The 21499-nt window shown below is 52.5% G+C and overlaps 1 protein-coding gene across 1 annotated transcript in view; it reads left to right on the top strand.

The window, feature by feature from the left end:
• Positions 1-21499, top strand: part of KSR2 (kinase suppressor of ras 2) — a gene marked incomplete at its 5' end in the record, with an annotated part of 351213 nt that overhangs the window by 80940 nt on the left and 248774 nt on the right. The window contains 2 exons of the mRNA XM_081283402.1: positions 5168-5308; positions 8341-8491. Coding sequence (XP_081139528.1) covers positions 5168-5308; positions 8341-8491 — 292 coding nt within the window. The remainder of the gene's footprint in view (positions 1-5167; positions 5309-8340; positions 8492-21499) is intronic.

Below are 21499 nucleotides of genomic sequence, written 5' to 3'. Positions count from 1 at the left end.
TATCTTTATGGCACCTTTGTCTAGTTTGAGATAACTGTATTCATGTGGGTTTGTCTCTGGGTCTTCTGGTCTGTTGCATTGATCTTCAATTCTACTTTGGTGTCAATACCATGCTGTTTTTGTTACTATAGCTCTGTAGTATAGTTTAAGGTCTGGTACTAGGATGCCTCCTGCTTCACTTTTCTTGCTAAGGATTGCCTTGGCTATTCTGGGTCTCTTATTTTTCTGAATGAATTTCACAACTGCCTTTTCTATTTCTAGAAAAATTCCTCATTGGAATTTTAATGGGAAATGTCAGAAGGTAAACTTTTAAGGATTTTTAGCATTTAGAACATTTTGCAACAGCATCTTTATCCGTCCTGGGGATGGAACCCAGGGGGGCAAAACCACTGAGCCACATCCACAGTCTTCTGGGTGGAAATGGCATTTAGGAGCCACGTTCTGGGTCCTCGCTGTGCTAATTCATACTGTGGGGGTCAGTGGAGCCCTGGGCAGTTTGTGTTTGTGTGTGTGTGTGTGTGTGTGTGTGTGTGTGGTGTCTGCACACACACCCAGGTTTGCATTCACATCTGTTTTCTTATTTATGAGGATTGGTAACTGATATCTCTAATTCCAATCAGATGCCCCAAGGTCTGTGCTAGCCTTTTCCCTCCCCACATGGGTTGATAAAAATAACCCTCCCTGTATTTATTGATTTGCTCAGTCTTTGACTCCTCTCCCAACTCCATGGGGCCACAGCCTCACTTGGACGCTGTCCCTCATGGGCCCTGACCGCTGAGCGGCTGCCTTCTCACCCTGCCCCTGCCCCCTGCCCTATGAACATTCCATTCACTTCTGTTTGACAAGCTGGGCCCTTGGTTTTCACCCCCCACCTCAGCAAATACGTTTTTTTCTTTCATTTCTACTATACTTCTGAGTTTTAACACCTCACTTTTGAGATTTCCTGATCCCAATTTAAGATGATTTTCTATCTTTTAAAAAATCTTTCTAGGAGTGCATTATAGTTCTACGTACTAGTGGGGTATCAAATGGGTCATGTCATGTTCTTACAGAGCTTTGAAATAGTAGGTTACGGTTTTGTTCCACTTCTGTTTTCCTGGGGAGCCTGTGGGCACGATATCCCGTCTTCTCCTAACTCTGAATGGGATTTGATTGCTTGTATGTGTTAGCTACTGCTGTTTTACACAGTTGCTTAAAAGAAAATCATTTATTATCTTGCAGGTTATGTGGATCAGGATTTTAGGAGCAGCAGGGTTCCTGGCTCGGGGTTTGTCCTGGGCCACAGTTAAGATGTTGCCTGGTGCTGCTATTGACTGGGATTGAGGATCCATTCTGAGAATAGTTCCCTCCCATGGCTCTTGGCTGGAGGTTCCTCACCATTGAGTTCTCCTCGTAGCCCGTTGAGCATCCACATGACATGGTAGTTGGCTTCCCCCAGAAGGAGTGATCCCAGAGAGAATAAAAAAGAAAGCTGCAGTGCTTTTTATGACCTAACCTCCAAAGTTGTATATGGTTACTTCTTCCATATTCTGTCACTGAGCCTAGCCTACACTTATGGAGAGATGCAATCATGCTCCGTCTTTTGAAGAGAGTACTATCAAAGCATTTATGGGCATATTTGAAAACACTAATCTTTTCTCCTTGCTCATTTTTATAAGAAATTAATTTTCTTGGTCTTTTAGAAGGAGGTGTATTTCAGGACAGTGTTTCCAATCTCACAGATCTCCCTAATTCTAATAAATAGCAAGTACTGAGTGGGCCTAAAATATATATTCATGGGTGAGAGTCTGTCTAGAAGCTGGTTTTGACCAAAAGTCTCTAACCTGTGTCTGGTCATGATCTCTGACCCTCACCAGCCCTGACTGGTTTGCTCATCTTTGAGCCCCGTAAGCTCAGAGTCATTTTTGATTCTGTATCTGAATATTCAGACCTTAGTACATTTTTGCTCCATGGCAGGTGTATGAGTCAGCTGTTACTATCACAAAATACCTGAGATAATCACCTTAAAAAGAGGGAAGGTTTATTTGAGCTTACAGTTTTAGAGGTTTCATCCATGGTGCGTTGGCACGATTGCTTTGGTCCTGTGGTGAGGCAGCACAGCCTGGTGGGATGGTGTGGTAGAGGTAGTGGCTCACCTCATGGTGCCAGGACTTGAAAGAGAGGAAGAGACAAGGGTCCCATATTTCCCTCCAAGGATGTGGATCTAGTCCCTCTCACTAGGCCCCACCTCTTAAAGACTCCACCCCCTTTTAGCAGCACCAGGCTGAGGACCATGCCTTTAACAAGTAGGCATTTGAGGGACATTTCAGGTCCACACGATGATAGCAAGAGGTCAGTAACAACTTGCTGAATCGGGCAGAGCTGACCCTCTTGCCAAGGATACATACATAGTTGTGGGAGGCTGCAGAATGGCCTCCAAAGATGTCATCTCCTAATCCCTGAGAGCTGTGGACGTGCGGCCTCATCTCACGAGGGATCTTATAGATGTGACTGAGGCTCTCGGGCTGGGGCTCCCCTGGGTCACCAGTGGGTCCAGTGTCATCCTCGGGCTCCTTAGAAGAGTGAGGCAGGAGGGTAGAGTCCGTACTAGGAGAGGTGACCACAGCATCAAGAGTTGAGTGACAAGAGGAAAGGGCCAGGAGCCCAGGAATGGAGTCCCCTTCTACAAGCTGGGAAAGCAGGGCATGGATTCTCTCCAGAAGCCTGGGAGGGACCACGGCCCTGCTGACACCTCCATTTTAGCTCAGTGAGGCTGATTTTGGACTTCTGACCCCCAGTAGTGCTGGATGACAGATATATGTTGTCTGAAGCCCCTAAGTTTGTGGCCATTTGTTACAGCAGCCGAGGAGACCAATACAGCTGAATGTCAAGCCTGTCTTAGGACAGGGGACCAGATGCCCTTCCACTCCCCCACGAGGCAGGAGGCTTTAGTGACGGAAACCCAACAACAACAGCAACAAATTGGTGCCAATTAATTTGTCCCTGCAGAGCTCAGGGTCACTCTGGGCCCGGCTAATGGACGTGGTCAGGGATACCTCTCCTTATTTCTTCTTGTGAGTGGGCATCACCCATCAGATCCTCAGCTTAATCACAACCACACAGTGCCTCCTGCCGCGGGAGGTGGGTGCCCAGGCGGCCCTCTTTCACCACGCTTACCGGCTGGAGAGCAAAGGCTGCATCCTGGGTGCACAGGAGACCTCCTGGGATGGTTCTCAGTGGCTCAGCTGGGTGATTGTCGTGCTCCATCCAGGCCTGGGACATATGCCCACCTGCAGCCTGGTGGTGGTGGGGACCACACTCCTCTGGGCCAGAGGGGCTGAGAGGCCAAGAAGAGAGGTTCCCCCACAACAAAGTGGGAACATTCTTTTCATGAAAAGGGAGAATGGAGACCAGCGTGGGGACACCTGCTACTGTGGATCTTGGGATCCTAGAGTTCCAGAATCATCTTCCTGATGAATGTTGCTTGCTTTGAAATGCCACAGGCATCTGCATACCCAAGGGTTTTAATTTTGTCTCATTTAATTATCTTTATCAAGAATATTTTAAATTACACAGATAATATACTCTGGGCCATTATTAAAATAATGCAAAAACTATACATAAAGAAACACATGACCCGGGGAGCGTGGGGGCGCACACCTGTCATCCCAGCAGCTCGGGAGGCTGAGGCAGGAGGATCTCGAGTTCAAAGCCAGCCTCAGCAATGGCAAAGTACTAAGCAACTCAGTGAGACCCTGCCTCTAAATAAAATACAAAATAGGGCTGGGGATGTGGCTCAGGGGTCGAGTGCCCCTGGGTCCAATCCCTGGGACCCACCCCCTCCCCCCAAAATAAAAGAAACGCGTGGCCCTTTTCTGCTCCCCCATTATAAGCCTCCCCATCCCAATTCAGAAGCTTGGAGTTCATTCTTCCACAATTTTTTTTTCTCTGCTCTGGCCCTTGTGTATTGCCTTTGTCTTGTTCGTGTTGGTCTTTACAAAACTAGCCATGAAAAGTCTTCCTTTTGCATGTCTGGGCACTCTGCCAGAGACATGGGTTCAGGCCCAGCTCATTTTAAAAGCAGTTGTTAACTTGTGACTACTCGGGAATGACTTAGGAATGACTTAGGAGTCCGCGCACGAGGGCACACCCACACAATTCTCCCATCTCTATTCCCACCCTCCCTCCCTGCTTCCTGGAGGAGCAGGAATCCTCCCCGAGACAGACGCTGCATTTACAAAGATACATATGTAGACACACTTTCCACGATTTCCACGGATTTATTTTTATTTATCAGTGTATCTTGGAAACCTATTTTATAGCTGCATAGAGTTCTTTGGGGTGGTGGTAGCATCTGATGAATTTCCTCCGGATGAATCCTCAGAGTGTCTGCAGCCTTTTGCCTTTGCAAGCAGAACTGTAAGAAAACATCCGCGGACACACCTATTTTGTGCAGGGTGGATGTCTGCAGAATGAATTTCTAGAAGTGGGATTGTGGGGTCAAAGGCCATGTGCCATTGAAATGGGAGTGGGTACAGCTGAAAGGCCTCCAACAAAGGCCATGCCAGTGCCCATCCCCACCCTGGCCAAAAAAAAAAAGTCTTCCTCTTTGCCCATCAGCACCCACATGGTGGGGGGATGGGTGCTGTCTTGGTACTTTGTGTGTTGCTATAATAAAATACCAGAGGCTGGATACTTTATAAAGAAAAGAAGTTTATTTGGCTCATGACTGTGGTGGCCAGAGGGTCCAAATGGCATCGTGCTGGCTGCCTCATCACATGGCAAAGTGGAAAGGGAACCAGCCACGTGTAGAAGGGACCAAACCTGTGAGGTGGCCTAGCTTTGTAACAACCCGCTCTTGACAGAGCTAACTTGGTCCTCTGAAGACATGAATCCCTTCTGAAGGTGATGGTCTCACGACCTCATGACCTTGTACCAGGTCCCACCTCTTAAAGAGCCAGCACCTCTCAGCATCATAACACTGGGGACCAAACTTCTGGCCTATGGGACGTTGGGGGACACACTCAAACACTCTCTCCCCTTGGTAGCAGGTGGAGAACTGGATCTCATGGTAGCTGGACCGAAGTCCTTGAATTGCAGATTGACAGGTTTGGGTGGGGGGAGTTCCCCCCTCGGCTCCTCGTACGGTGCCTCTGAGACCTGTCCTTGTCCTCCCCTGTCTCTGCAGAGCAAGCTGGTGAAGTACTTCAGCCGGCAGCTGTCCTGTAAGAAGAAGGTGGCCCTGCAGGAGCGCAACGCGGAGCTGGACGGCTTCCCCCGGCTCCGGCACTGGTTCCGGATTGTGGATGTGCGCGAGGAAGTCCTGGAGGTGACTGGAGGCAACCCTGGGTCCCTTCCCTGACTGCCCAGAGCCACCCTTCTGCTGCTCCTTAGGTGGCAGAGCTTTAGCACGTCCCTAGCAGGTAGTGGGCCCTCAATACATATGCACCCCGTGAAGGCGCCTGGTCTCTGCCTGTCTGAGTAGGATGCCACTTACTACAGAGTCACTTCAGCCAAGTCCCATGATCTGGAGCCCAGCCCTGTCCCATGGAATTTGCTGCTGGGATGGAGACAGTTTGCATAGGTGCTGTCTGAGGCCACGGCCACCAGCCACTGTGCCTACTGGGCCCTGAGTGGTGGTCCACGCATGTGACTGAGGAACTGAAGTTTTGCTGGGCTTCATCTTCCAGGGGCCGCCATATTGGAGAGCCCACTCACAGAGCATTTGTCTCCCCATCTGTTAAATGGGGGTCACCATTGCCCCTTCTTAAGTATCTGGCATGATGAAGGGAGGTGATCTGGGTAGAGTATTCCGCTCACGGCCTGGCACCTGAATGCACCCAGTCAATTTTAGCTTTTGGTTATTGTTATTGAAAACTTTGGATATGGGGGTTTCCAATGGCAAAACCAAGCCAGCGCACTTGGTGCTCTGTGTCCACCATCAAGGCTGGACTTCCTTAAGCTCTCAAGAACAGAGAGGGTTCTTTACCTTCTGGGATCCCAGAGCTTGTTCTTTCCAGGGACGGGTCATTCCTAATAAACCAGCTCACGCCCCTGAATCTTCGGTGTCAGGGATCATCTTAAGGGCTTTGCACGAAGAATCTCATCTGTTGAGACTATTCAGACTCCTCTCAGTGACCTTTTGAGTAGGTATGGACATTGTTCCCATTGTACAGAGTGAGAAACTGAGGCTCAGAGGTGAGGTGAGGTGTCCAGCCAGCGAGTGGGCAGGGCTGGCAGGAGAATCAAGCTCAGACGGTTGCAGTATCTTAGGGGGGACGCACTATGCTGTCTGCTGTAGCCTCCCTGAGCTGAGCAGAAGAGGGCGTCCCCCCTGCAACGGGCCCGTCTCCAGGAGCTCCTCGCTGCCTGCTGGAGGGAGCTTTGTTTTAGACCTTGTCCCCTTGGGCTAGCAGCTCCAACTCTGACATCCGGAGCTCCACGCAGCACCCCGCCTTCCTCACCCCTACCCCGCACTGTCTTGCCCCGAATTCGATGGGCAGGCACTTTTTGTTTGTCTGATATAATTGATGCCCCCCGAGTCCCTGAAGCTCACTCCAGCTCCGGGTTTTGCTCCTGGGCATTTACCTAACTCATTTCCGTCTTGGCCCTGATCAGCCCAGTCCAGGGTCCCAGGCAGGAGCTGGGGGCGGAGCTGAAGTTCGGCTCTCTGCCTGCAGTTCACGCGTGTGTCCACCAGAGGTCCCCTTCCGGTGCAAGATGGGCCTTAGGAGAAAAGCATTGCAGTTGGATGACCCCAGTTCAACTCTTGAATCCACCTCTCCCTCGCTGTGGCCTTGGGCGAATGGTCTAACTTCTCTGCGTTTTAGCAGCCCAGTCTGTAAATGGTGATTATAAGAGACCCATATTTGTGACATGAAAAGAAAATCCATGCAAAGTACCTCAAACGGTACTCCACCCTCCCAGCTGCTATTATTATCATCATCATGATCCTCATCAAACTCTCTTGGCCCAGGTTCATTAAGACTTTTTTTCCTGTTAAGTGTCAGAAAAAATATTTTATGCTTTTTCTTCTTCTTTTTTTTTGTGATTCTACATTTTAGTGCATATTGAATATACATATATTTTTAAATCGTGGGGTTAAAGTGCACAAGTGAGCCCGTGGTGGAGAGGAGGACTCTTTTTGTGTTGTGGGTCATCTTCTCTGCTGTGATCCATCCCGGGCCTGTAGACCCCGGGTCCTCCCCTGTGTTGAAGTGGGGCTTACTTGCAATGTGCCTCTATTTGAGAAAGCTTCCAAGTTATTGTTCTTTCTGTGTCCTCTAGTCCACCATAGTGGCCGGAAAGGCATGGCTTGGTCTTTGGCTTTTGCGCTGCAGGGGTATTTTTTGGGGGGTGGAGTAGGGGTGAGGGGTGGTGGTTGGGGGCGGATCTTGCAGTTTCCCAGTTTCATGTGAAAAATTTGTATTTTGTTGTAATACACAGGTGTTGCCACAAGAGGGCAGAAAGAGTCTTCAATTTTGCCCTGGCATCCACAGACTTAAAAATCTTATTTAAATAATAATGTGTAAAGCCATTGGCTACCATTAAATGCTGTAAATGAAGGCACATGCACATGCACATACTCAGAGATGTGTAAATGCAGAGGTTTGACAATTTTGAGATGTATTTGTACAGGGTTTGGGGGGGGGTGGTTGCTGATTGCAGAGGGGACGCCTCCCATCATATTTCTGTTGCCAGCCCATATGTTCAGAGGTTCCCCTTCCTGCACCCCACAATTCCTCAGCCTTACCACTGGGCCACGGAATGCAAAGCCCTGCCCCAGGGTGCTCAAACACCAGCCCTGGGCCGTCCACGGACTTCTAGCTCCTTTTCTCTAGGGGCTCCCCAAGACCCGTGGCTGGGGTGGAGAGGATGGTAAGAGTAGGGGGCAGCTCGGCGGCGGGGGCTTGTTCTGAGTTCTCGTGGGATTTGGTGGAGTTCCTGCAGGCCAAGTCCAGCAGGAGGCACTGAGGGACATGGACAGAGGAACAAAATGGGGCCCTGCTTCATAAGAGTTCAGAAAGCTGGCTGGGAAGACAGATAATCAACCATTGCTCGTGTGTGATGCTGACGGTATATGAGGCATATGAGGGAGTTTACCCAGTGTGTGCACTTGGGATCCCATTTTATAGGTGATAAAAGTGAGGCCCAGAGAGGTTGAGGAACTTGTCTGAGTTTATCTCAGTAATGAGTGGCAAACCCGAGATTCAAACCCAGGCCCCTCTGACCCCAGATTCCCGGATCTCAGCGAAGCATTTGCACCAGGCACCCCTAGGGGGCAGCGTGGAGGCCCTGGGTGCGCTGCTGAGTCTCAGGGCGCTTGAGACCCAGCTGATGGTTGTCTGTCCTCGCCTCTAGGAAATCTCCCCGGGTCAGCTGAGCCTGGAGGACCTCCTGGAGATGACTGACGAGCAGGTGTGTGAGACGGTGGAGAAGTATGGAGCCAACCGGGAGGAGTGTGCCCGCCTCAACGCCTCGCTCTCCTGCCTCAGGAACGTGCACATGTCAGGTGAGCGGCGCAGGGGGGTGCACACCTGTGCAGGGGGCTGGAGCGGCTCCCAGGGCGGCTGCTCCATCCCTCCCTCCAGATCCCTGTGCAGGCCGTGACCAGACAGTCCACCCTGGAGCCAGCAGAGATGCGCCTGCGATTTGGAGGCTGGGAGAAGAGGACAGGGCGGTTCTTGAGTTTGAACTTGAGCCTCCTGGGGTTATAAGGCATCTGGTTCTGGAAATACCTACTAGGCATAGGAGACCAGGGTCTTTTTATCTTGGATATTCTTAAGTGCCACTGTATTTTGGGTCATTGTCTAGCTGCTGCTGCTGCTGCTGCTTTTTTTAAAAAAATGTGTATATTTTTTTTAGTTGTTGATGGACCTTTATTTTATTCATTTATTTTTATGTGCTGCTGAGAATTGAACCCAGTGCCTCAGACATGCTAGGCACGTGCTCTCCCACTGAGCCACCACCCCATCCCTGTCTAGCTTCTTATTTTCTTACATATATGCTATGTATTCATTGTAACATAAACCAGAATGTAACACCCGGGGTCCCATCCTGTAGGGACCTGACATCATTTTGGTGTGATTTTTTGGTATAATTCTTCCTAACAAATGGATATGTGTATATACTTTCTCTAAACATTAGGATTGAGATTATTTATACATAGTATTTTGAAATGATCTAAATATATATATATATATATATATATATATATATATATATATATATATATATATATATTTCTTTTAACCTATAAGATAACCTCTGTGACTTGTCTTAGCAGTTTAGGGTCCAAATACATGGTCATACAAGATCCCTCCTGGATCTTTCCAGTTAATTGGCTGGACACCTGTTTGTATTTATTAGCATAACATCAATTTTCAGTCTCTTATTGTTTTCTCTCCTATCTGGGGCTCTATAGTTCCCAGGGGTCAGGTCTGCAAATATCAGGCAGAGAAAAGGATTATTGGCCTCCAGTGCTGTCGTTCTGGTTCACACCACAAGGTGTCACTGTTGAACACCAGTTCTGCTGCATCCCGTGGTCACTTGGTGGGGCCACTTGGAAGCTCTTGTGGGATTCAACATGCAACCTGCCTGTGTTTATTGAGGGACTCTTATGTACTGGAAATAAGGCGGGATCCGGCACTGAACCAAACAGAGCAAAAGGAAACAGGTCCTGGGCCCAGATCCCCTGCACACGCCCTTTAGCTGTCTGTCTTGCCAGCAGGTCCTGATCCAGGCTATGGTGAGCATCCAACCCATGGGTTGAGAGCTGAGCTGTGGGATGGAGGATGCTAGTCAGCAGTATCCCTGATCTCTTCCCGGCACATACCAGTAATGTCCTCCCGGACTCCCATCATGACAAGTAGCAATGTTTCCACTCTTTCCAGATGTCCCCTGGAAGGCAGAGGTCCCCCCTGCCAACTCTCCATCTGGTCCCGTTGTTAGGTACCTCTGGCCCCATGCTGTTGACCATCAGCATGGTGAAGAGGCGCCTCTCCACCTCTCCACCTTTCCGTGCATAGTGACCTGCTCCAAGGTGACTCCCCCCTCCACCTGTGGCGAGAAGCCGGGAAGCCTCAGGTAGTTCCCTCTCTTCTAAGAAACCGCAGGGACCTTCAATGTTACATCACAGTCATCTTCCTTTGTCCGTAAATGCACTTCCTCCCCACTTTGCCTGAACACTAGCACCCCGAATTTGACCAGGAAGTGTCTTGGGAAATGTAGGTCGCGTGCACATTTTCCCTATCTTAAGCGGCACCATCTGCAGCATAGCTCTGGCTGGTTTTTGGAGAGAGAGTTCAGAGGAGTGAGGTCTTGCAGCAAAGATGTATGTATTTTAAGCTTCTGGCTACGGTTGCCATCTTGCTTTCCAGAACATTCATGCTTCTGGATGCGAGTCCCTCTTCCCTGCCCCCCACCTCCCGGAATGCACGACCATGAGCATTGAAGGTTATTAGTTTCTTCATTGCTTTTTCTGAGTTTGAGATTGTCACCAGAGTCATGCTGTGGAGTTTGGCAAAATCCCTAAAAGCAGAGCTGGGCTCCCGTTCTGCCAGAGACAGGCTTTTGCCAGCTCTCGGAGGAAAGAACACTCATCTTCAGTGACATCTAGGCAGGATGAGACCTTGGGACGCCCTCTCGTCAACTTCTTTGCACCCTTTTTGGATCAAGCTGTGCAGCCAAAAAAAAAAAATATATATATATATATATATATGTGTGTGTGTGTGTGTGTGTGTGTGTGTGTGTGTGTACAGGTCTATATTCCAGCCCCTCCCTCCACATGTATGTACCTGTACTCTGCCGGGTGTGTTTCCAGATGCAGTGCCTGCCCTGACTTGTGTATGGGACGTTTTAAATTCTTTCCTTTCATTGCCTGTCCTTTGCCATGAGCTGCCACTCTGATTTCACATGGTTTGAAGAGACACTGATCTAATTGATCCTGCTGCCTGCGCCTCGGCCCCCTCCTGCCCCTCTGAGGCCGTGAAGGGTCAGTGTGCCAAGCCCTGCTTAGAGGCCAGCCTCGGAGCCAGGACCTGGGTCCTCAAAAGCACTGACCCTGTTGTCCCCAATTCTTGTGGCACTTAGGGCTGAGGCCAGCCTCACTCAGACTGGATGGGAAAGGACTGTCCCTGGGCTCTGAGTCTCCTTGCCATCATATGTCACCTCTGCTCTTGCTCTCGGTAGCGGTGCCACTTAAACACGTTTTGATTTTGAGGAGTGGCTTTGTTCTTCAGGGCTCCATCTGTCAGCTGCCGGAGGACGAGCCTTTACCCGTTTGCTGCCGGCACTTTTGTTCTCAGGGTGAGAGGTCCGTGTCTAGCGTACAGGGGGTGCTCAGTAAATATTTTGGTCCTTATCCTCATCTGTGTCCTGCTCACCCTCAGGCCCAGCCCCAGATCCCCCACAGGGCCCTTCCTGGACCTTCACATGAGGGGACCACTTGCCCCAGGCTACATACATCCAGGGACCCACAAGGTCTGCACCACTGAGCCCCTGGCCACCCCTGCAGCCTCAGCCCCTGTTGGCCTCAGTCTGTGTATATTATTCCAGCTGCCCGGGCCTCCTTGGTCCCCCTCTATGTACTGGGCACGCATCTGCCCCAAGGCCTCTGTTCCTTCCTGAATGAATGAATGTTCCTAGCACCAACTGACCATACCTGTGGCTGTTTCCTTGTCTAGTTCCCTCACCTGGCTGTGACCTGCCTTCCAGCAGGTCACACTCCCCCCTGTTGCCCCCCCCCCCCACACACACACCTGGGCACCTCTCCCACCTGGAGTTTCAAGTGCCAGACAGCAGCAGGATGCCCTTGCCATGAGTCTCCACCAGAGGGCAGCAGTGGGCCACCCTGGAAGGATCCTTCTCTTCTTCCCTCCCTTATTATACTCGGTTCCAACCTTCTCAGGAACTGGACAGTTCCATCCTTTTCCTGTCCTCTGCCCTAACTAAAAATGTTGTCTTAAACTAGGATCTTTCCCACCAGCTTATGTCCTGAGGGTCATGTGCTATTACTCTTGGATGCCTGCTGTCCACCCGGAGCTGGGGCGATGGGGTCAGAGGTCTTAAACACTGGCTCGTGGGGGTGCATCCTGGCGCTCTGTGCATGTCTGTTAAGTGACCGAAGGGTCACCAGTTGTCTTGGGAAGCCCACAGGGAGGCCAGGCTGCCTGCACTGGGCCAAGTGTGGGTAGTCTGTCTGTCTGTCTCTCTCTCTCCTGTTAGAGGCTAGAGATGTCAGTAATCTTCAGTTTGTCCTCGGTTCTGGGGACCTTATTTCCCAGTGCCAAGGAGCCCCAAAGGTAAGGAGTCTTTCCTTTTTTTCCTTCTCCTGGTTTGTTAGACCAGCCTTGCCAAACTGACACCAAAGAATAGTCACTTGGCAAGCCCAGGGGACCCGTCAGGGCCTCCGATCCTTTCCTCATCACTCCCTGAAACCAGAAAGGTCCGTAACTCAGTGTGCAGAAGGCTTCTCGTGAGGCACGTGCTAAGCTCTGCACACGCGTGTACAGATGTGTTCCCAGGGCGCTTGTGTCCCCGAGGGGAGGGGACAATTGGTGGATGATTTCCAGGATCTGTCTACACCTGAGGCAGGGTGTTCAAATGAGCAGGTGAAGGGGGTCCACCATTGCTTTCTGGGCGGGGGGGGGGCAATTGCCACCTTGAACAGGGTCGGAACCAAGACCACCCGCTTCACTGCTTTCTCCTTTTATTTTTTTTTTGATTCTGGGGATTGAACTCAGGGGCACTTGACCCCTGAGCCCCATCCCCAGCCCTGTTTTGTATTTTATTTAGAGACAGGGTCTCACTGAGATGCTTTGTGCCTCACTTTTGCTGAGGCTGGATTTGACTCGCAATCCTCCTGCCTCAGCCTCCTGAGTTACTGGGACGACAGGCACAGGCCACCGCGCCCAGCTGCTTTCTCCTTCCTGGTCCTTCGTCATCTGCTAACAGCTCAGAACCTGGGGTCTGACAAACTTGGGTTCAGATCTGGCTCTGCCGCCTATTAGCTGTGTGATTTGGCCATTTCACAATTCTGTGACGGTGCTTAGTCTCCTAAGTAGTGGGCTGGGGGTGACGATCTCTTCTGCGTCTTTGGTTGCACGAGAGGGTGCAGGAAAATCAAAGGGTCTGGGCTGAATTAGTACATAATAGTTCTTATTGTTATCCTCATGATTATGACCACCAGCACCATCACCACTATTACCATGATCATCACCACCATTACCATGACCTCCATACTCCTATAACCACCACCATCACTGCCATTATCATTATTAACATCACCATCATCATCATCACCACTGCCATAATCACCACTATCATTATGACCACCACAATCCCTAACCACCATTCACCATATCACCACTACAATCACCAGCATCACCACCATCACCACCATCACCACCATCACCACCATCACCACTACCATTGTTCACCATCACCATTATCACCATCACCACCATCTTGACCATGACCATGACCATCACCACCACCATCACCATGATCACCACCATTACCATGACCAGCACACTCCTACAATCACCATTCACCATCATCACCATCTTCACCATTATCAACATCACCAACACCACCATTATTCACCATCATCACCATCACCATCATCACCATCTTCACCATTATCAACATCACCAACACCACTATCACTATGACCACCACAATTCTCCAACCACCATTCACCATATCACCGTAATCACCACCACCACAGTCACCACCACCATCACCATCACCACCATCTTGACCATGGCCATGACCATTATCACCACCATCACCATGATCACCACCATTACCATGACCAGCACACTCCTACAATCACCATTCACCATCATCACCTCCATCACCATCAGCACCATCACCATCACCACCATCTTGACCATGGCCATGACCATTATCACCACCATCACCATGATCACCACACCTTAGGGCCTTCTCTCATCATCTCACTATCATCATCACCACCATCACCATCACCGTCATTACCGTCATCACACCATTACCCAACTGTCGTCGTTGTCACAGGGTCCTCTAGCCTTTCCCTGCTCATCTCCCACCCTCTTCTCTCTGGTTCTCCAAGAGTTCTTCTGGATTAATCCGTTCAGGCTGCTCCTAACAAAGGACCTTCAACTGTGCTTTACAAGTTCCAGGAGCTTGGACATCCGAGGTCAAGGTGCAAGCAGGTTTGGTGTCTGGTGACCCCCCTCCTCGTAGCTGGCACCTCGTATCCGTCACGAGGCACAGGGGGACAGTGGCTCTCTGGGGCCTCTGTGGTAAGGGTATTAATCCCCTCCTGACCTAGTCCCCTCCCAAGGGCCCCACCCCCAGCATGGTCACCTTGGGCCCGTTTCCCACTGAGATCCTGGGGAGACGGCACCCTCTGGCCGTGGCAGGGGCTGTGCTTCGGCCTTCTCACCTGGCTCTCGGTGTTTCCTCCCCCGAGCCCCCTTCCCTCTGTCCGGCCAGACTGTCCCCCCAGGTGGCCATTCAACCCTTAATCCGTCAGGAAGGAGCCCCAGGCAGCTTTTCTATGACCCCTGCCCCACTTCCCCCTGTGGCCCTGCAGAGCCCGGATCCTAGGGGGACATCCATCTGGCTGCCACAGGAGCATGCTCTGGCCATTGGGCTCCCCGCCCATCCAGCCAAGAATGGACACCCGGGGTCTGAGTCCCGCAGGGCCCTCGCTGGGCCTTCCTCTCCCAGCTCCCGCCGGCTTCTCAGGGGACAGTGACGGGGGGGGGGGGGGGGGTGGCTCAGCTGTGAGGCGCTGCTGCTGGTGGCTTCTCCCTTGTTTCCCTGCACTCGTCTTTTTGGCCTGATGATTGTGGTCGTTTACGTCTTCAGCGTCCTAAGGACAAACCCAGAGTGGAGCTCACGGCCGCTCTTGCCTGCCCTCCCTGCCACCGTCCATTTGTGTGTCTGGCACTTAGCGGGGCTCAGGGGAGGTGCTTTCAGGGCTGAGCTGAGAGCGGGAGGAAGAGACGGTGGTCTCCCAGGGATGGGGGGGGGTGAGGGGTCAGGCAGTGGTGCATGTGGCAGGAGAGAGAGAGAGGGGTGGCCCCAGACACACAGAGACCAGAGCTGGGACATGATGGGGACCGCAGAGGAAGCCTGAGTCAGAGAGGTGGGCAGGGCCACCTCCCACCGTGGGCCAGGCATGGAGCTGACATACAGGATCCCATGTGGGTCGCCTTCCATTGCTGTGACAACGTACCTGACAAAAACCACTTGAAGGAGGAAAGATCCATTTTGGCTTGTGGCTCAGAGGTGGCAGCCCGGGGTGGGCTGGCTCCGTGGCTGTGGCCTGTGTGAGCGACAGGGCGGTGGAGTGGTGCCAGGAAGGAGGAGGAGGGAGGGCACAAGGGGCCAGGGACAAGAGACACCCTTCCCCAGCCTGCTTCAGGTGACATGAATCCATCGATGGGACCACAGCCCCCTGATCCAATCACTCCCCAATCCCTGCACTGGGGACCAACCCTTCAACACAGGAGCCTTTGGGGAACATTCTAGAAACAAACCCTAGCAGATTCTTCTACCCCTGCGGCCAGGGTAGAAGGGTGGCCCTGGGCAGGGAGAGGCCAGAGGCCAGGGTGCGCCCCGCAGCCTCCCCAGGAGGGAACTGGCAGCCGGGAGGGAAACAGGATGCAGAGGGGCCCCAAAATAGGACGCCTTCCCTGCTCCCTGGCTTCTTCCCAGTTTGGGCTTTGAATGAAGCCCCCCAGAGCCGCCTTCCGTGACAAAGTCTTCCTTTGACTGGAACAAAGACTAGGAGCCGTCCTGATTGCCCTATTGTTCCCGTCCTTCTAACTTGGGGATGCTGGGCGGGCGGGGAGGAGCCGCCCCTCCCAAACCCACCCCGGGCCTGTGTGTTCTGGCATGACATCCGTCCTTGCCCGCTTCACCTCAGCCTGTCCCATCCGGTGGCTTCTGGAGTGTCCCCTGCGCCATGTCAGGACTTTGGCTTGCCAATGAGTGACAGAAACACGTCACCTAAGGGGCTTGGGGGCCAAGGGCTCGTCATCCACCTTCTAAACAAACCTTGGCTGGTTTGGTGGCCCTCGGGGACTTGGGACTCAGTGATGGGGAACTGAGTTCCCACTGACCTGTGTTCCAGCCTTCAGCTGTCCAGGGGGGCAGCGGCTGTGTCCATGTGCCGAGTTCAACTTAACGTCCATTAAAATCAAATAAAATGAAAAATCCCCTTCTGCATTCACAGAGGCCACTTTTTGAGCAACGCAGCACCCAGGCCCCGGCCCCCCCACCCCCGTGGGTTCAGCACAGTTCTAGAACATTCCCGTCATCCTAGAGAGTTCTCCTGGGCAGTCAGCTCTTTCGTGGGTGAGAGAAATCATAGATAAGAAAAATGCCAAAGGGCAGTGAGTCTTATGCAGAGAATGAAAGGGAGTCCCACTGAGGGTGGCCAGGCAGCTTGGGCAGGGTGGCCGGCGTGGTCAGTGAGGGTTCAACCAGAGAACACTAGGGCCGGCAGGATAAGTAAAGACGTCAAGAAATTCATTGCATAGCTCTGGCTCCCACCATGGGGGTGGGCTGGGGGACAACTGGGTAGATCTGAATCCACAGGGTGGGCTGTCGGGCCTGACTGGAATTCTGGGGCCTGAGTTGAAGTTGCCATCCGTGAGTGGCACTCCCATGTCTTCAGGAAAGCCTCAGGTCCTTCCATGGGTCGAATCTGCCCACCAGGTCCCTGGGGATGGCCACCCTTACTAAAAGTCAGCAGATTATGGACCCTACTCTGCAGGAGTGCCTGGTGAGTCCTTGACAGAAACCAGGGACTGTAGCTTAGCCAAGTTGATACCCAAACCTGGGGAGGTGACATTGAAGCTGAGACTTGAGTGTCCAGACCAGAGAAGATCAGGAGGAACAGCAGCCGGAGCAGAGAAACAGGCCCTGAAGGCCTCTGAAGCACTTTTAAGAAGCACAGTAGACCTGTGGTTGGTCGAGTCATGGTGCGCATTCTGGTGACCCATGACTGGGTGACAAGCCACTCCAAACTTAGTGGCTTCAACAACTGCTTTGGTATCTTACGTGATTCCCCAGGATGGCTGGGCTCAGCAGGGTAGCTCCTGTGTTCCTTGGGTGGTGGGCTTGGGCTGTAGTCGCCCAGAGCCTGAGTGAGCTGGAGCATCCAAGATGGCGCCCCACAGGGACAAGTTCAGGGTCCAGTGGGGAGGTCTCCAGCCCTCCCTGGTGGGGTGGAGGAGCCAGCCTGGGTGTCAGGGACGTTGGCAGCAGCCTGTCCGGCTGTGGGAGGAGGACGTGAAGAGGGGCTGGTGGTCAGGTCCCTGTCAGTCGTCAAGGGGCCAGTGTCAGGCAGCCAAGCTGGCCCTAAGCAGAGGACCAGGGAGGGAAGCAGGGTCAGGACCTCGGCAGCCTTCTGTGGCCCCCAACCCGAGCGGCCTCCCGGGAAAACCGGCTGCAATGTCTGCTGCTTCTTGTTCCTACCCCCCCAACCTGATCTTACCGACTCTGCATTTTCTCTGAGTTTGGCCTCCACGTTCCTTCCCTGGTAAGTGCAGACGCTCCCAGCATCATCCTCACGGGGAAGTTCTTGCCAGGAAGGGAAGGTGAGTCGACCCCTGAGCTCCCTGCCTGACCAGCTGTTTGCTCACTGGGCTTCAGGCTCTGTCCCCTGGTTCCTTTAAGCCCAGCCTCTCTCTCTCCCCGACCTCCCCAAGCAGCCGGAGCAGAGGTTCCTCCCCTGAAGCTGCTGGCGGCTCCCAGCCTTGGTGGGGAGCACCTGAGGCAGGTCCGGCTGCCCTCCAGCGGGCGCTCACCCCCTCCCTCGCTCTGGCTCACCTCCTGCTCTATGGGGTCAGTGGATGCTTCTGTGGACATCCCCAGGGAGAACAAAGAGGACCTGGTTCCCTGCGAGCGAGCGTCTCTGATGGGCCCGGGTTCTTTCTTTTCTTCAGTCCTGGCCCCTGCGAAGTGCTGAGCAGAACTGGCTCAGAACTGACGTTGAACTTGTGCTGTGTGGTCGGCAGGGGCTGAAGGCAGAGGATTCTGGGTTCTGTGTGCTCTAAACCAGGTGAGCGCTGAGTTAGACCCAAACTTGGTCTGCTACATCTTGGCACAAGCCCGGGTCTCTTCCCTGGCCTCCTAACCAGGTCGCTGTCTCCTGATGTTTTCGCTAGCTCCTTACACCCAGCCACCCTGATCCTCTTCTTTCTCCTATAACCTGCCTCAGGGCCTTTGCACAAGTTGTTCTTTCTGCCTGGAACATGCTGCTCTAAGTCTTCCCCTGGTTGACTTCTTGTCATTTGGTCTCAGCTCAGAGATGCCACTGTCTCAGAGTTCCCTGTTTATCTTAGCTACTATCTTGTTTCTCATTACTCTGTTTTTATATTTTTTTCCCCTAGAGATAGAAGTTTCACTGAATTGGCCAAACTGGCCCCAAACTCCTGGGCTCAAGTGAACCTGTGCCTCAGCCTACTGAATAGGGGGACTGTGGGCGTGTGACATCTACCTGGCTGGCTGTTACTCTCATCTGCCTCCTTCACAGTCCCCATCCCATCGAAAATGGTGTTGGCTATCTATGGCTCCTATCCCTTTCCACTAAAATGGTGGTTCTCAGGCCTGGACATGCATCTCAGAGTCCCCACCTCAGCCAGTCCAGGGCAGCCCCAGAGAATCTGCCTTTGTACCAAATTCCCATGTGCTGCTGGTGATCAGGGACCACACTTTGAGAAACACTGTGCCAGAATTGCCCCAGAGCCTGGCTCCGAGTTGGAGTGTAGGACGTGATCATTGAGTGACTGAATGACCGCGGTGGGTGGTAACAGCCACAGCACTTATGGATTGTGCTGTGGCAGGCCACGTCCTGGGCTGGAGAGCTGACATGCCCTCTCATTTAATCCCCTCAACAGCCTCGTGGGGTCTATGTGATTGTTATTTCTGTACTCAGATAAGAGGACTGAGACTCAGAGAGGTAGAGTCTTTGCCTAGGGTCACACAGCCACAGAGAGTCAAAGGCAGTGTTTGAACTCTTGTTAAACCGAGGCTCTGCCTGGAAGAGAGCAGGGGGAGCATTCCCTGGGCTCTTATTTTCTCTGCTTGCAAGAGCAGCCCTTGGCCGGTTGGCAGGGAGGAGCCACAGACTCCAGATAGAGACAAAGAGAAATTCTTTAAAAGTTGCATGGAAATTCCAAAGAGCAACATTGTACCTCTGCAGAGCAGGGCATCCGGGCCCGCAGCTGTGTGCCGAGGTCTCCGGCAGCCTCGGGACCACACCAGGGGCGGGGAGGGCAGGCAGGAGCCGTGCTGGAGTCTGTCTGCCCTTTCCCACGTGGTTCTGAGAGAGGAGGGGGCTTCCATAGGCCTGAGCAGGCTTTAGCAGAGCAAGTTGGCAGGAGGGCGGGCAAAATGGGACATAAGTTTTTAAAATACCAAGGAACAGGCAAGCGTGTCTGCAAGTTCTGGCCTGCACAGTGCTTTTTTTTTTTTTTCTCTCTCTCTTTTCTTTTTTCTTCTCCGAGTAATATTTTGGGTGCTTCTCATACTCTTGGGAAATGTGTTCTTGGATTAGGGGTGCTGAGTCTTCCTCTTCTGCTCCTCTGTATCACGTCTTCCTGGGCAAAGAAACCAAGAAAGCTGTGTCACTCCAAGGAAAGCTTGCAGGAAGAGAATTCTCCCCACCCAGTTTGCCTCCTTGGTCTATACCTCTTGTGATCTGTTCCTGTCTGCTGCTGGAGCTGGTAGGCCTGGGTGCTCAAGTCCCCACAGATCACAGTGATTTGTTGGTGGACTCCCCCTCCCCTTTGCACCTACCAAAAGGGATACCAGGAGCTCCCTGGGTCGCCCGAAGGAAACTCTCCCCATGCTTACACCCCTTCTTAATGGTGCCTCAAGATGGGGCGATTTTACGGTCACCACCACCGAGAAGCCTCTCCGGATGGCATCTGCCCCAATCCCGTGGGGTTCCGTGGGCAGTGATCCTTGCAGTTGCTCTGACGCCCGTCTTCCCCATCAGCTTGTAAATTCCATCTCCGAGATCGTGGGAGCCATCTTTCAAAAGCAGAATCAGTCCTAATCCATGAAGAGGATTCTGGGCAGCAGGCCTGACTCCGAGCTGCTCTTGAGAGCTGGTTCGCTGTCACAGGAAGTAGGGCCCGTGGTATTCCTCAAGGCACAGAGAGGCGCATCACGTCACCGAGGCCACACAGCCAGAAAACCACAGGGCACTGGGCCTTGTTCCCGTTTAGATAGGAGGTGCCCCCAGAGCTGGTGTGAGACAAGGCAAGAGTTTTCTCGAGGTGAAGTGATTAGAGTATGAGAGGTGCGACCTCGTCGGTGGATTAATCCACTGATATGGATCAAGTGGGTAGGTCCCTGGGGGTGGGTGTCTTTTGTCCCTAGTGAGCAGAGCTCTCTCTGCTTCCTGTTGCCGTGTCCTGAGATGCTTCACTTGGGCACGTTCTTCTTCCACGATGTCCCCCCATCTTGGACCCAGAACCCCTTCTCATGCTGCGGTGTTGGGGCACTGCCACACCCATGGGTTTGCTTCTTGACATCAGAATCCTGTAGTGTGGCGGAGACTGAAGCCGGAAATATTTACTCTCTGGAGCTTTGGAGGAAAATTTTGCTAACTCTTGTAAAAGAGCAAACAAGAAATAATAAGCGTTGGTGGTGAATAGATATTGGCACCAGCGGTGCCTCATTTATGTGGAGCTGTTATTTATTGAGCACTTACTATGGGACACCCAGAGAGGGTAAGAAACCTGCCCAGGGTCACACAGCGAGAGCCACTGCAGAGCTTGAGCTGCAGCATGCCACATTCCAGTGGGATTCTGGAAGGCGGGGCTGCCTTATAGCCACAGCTCCCACGGGGTTCCCTCTTGAGATGGCTCCCTCCCAGTCGTCCCCCAGGTCACGCAGAGAACCCGTTGAGCAAGTGGGAGGGTGGGAGACAGTGTCCCCAGCCCCCCGCCCAGCCCAGTCCCCCAGGACAGCTTGGCTTCGCCTCATCATCTGATCATTTTCTTTCCTTAGCCCCTTTGTCTCCCCAGCTCTGTGTGGTGTTTTGCAGAGGAGAGATGAGGCAGACAGGCTCTGTGACTGGATACCAGGATTGGTCTTCAAACTCTGCCTCCTGTCCCCATGACTACGGGGTGGCAGGCTGCATCTTTGCCTTAAGCCTGAGCCTTCTGGCTTGGCAGAGTTCGCATCCCATAGCCGGTTGGCTGCCCGTCACCTGATGAATTTTCCTTCCTGGATATATTTTCCTGGATCCCCTACCCATGGGGGGGGCGGGGGTTTACTTTTGAAGGTGCAGTGTCACCTCTGGCCACCAGGAGGCACTGCCTGATCAGCTTCCCAGAGCTGGACGTGGCATTGACTCCGAGAAGCTCATAAAGCCACCGGGAAGATAATAATGTGCAAACTGGAAGGAACCTCAGGCTAATCCCCTCAACTCCCAAATGAAGAAAAACAATCCCAGAGTCGAGAACGGCTGCGCCCCAGCCAGAGCAAACAACCGTCTCGGGTT

Source organism: Spermophilus citellus (genome assembly GCF_964194105.1).
Source record: "Spermophilus citellus genome assembly, chromosome: 3".
Lineage (NCBI taxonomy): Eukaryota > Metazoa > Chordata > Mammalia > Rodentia > Sciuridae > Spermophilus > Spermophilus citellus.
This window is presented reverse-complemented; position numbering and strand designations above follow the sequence as displayed.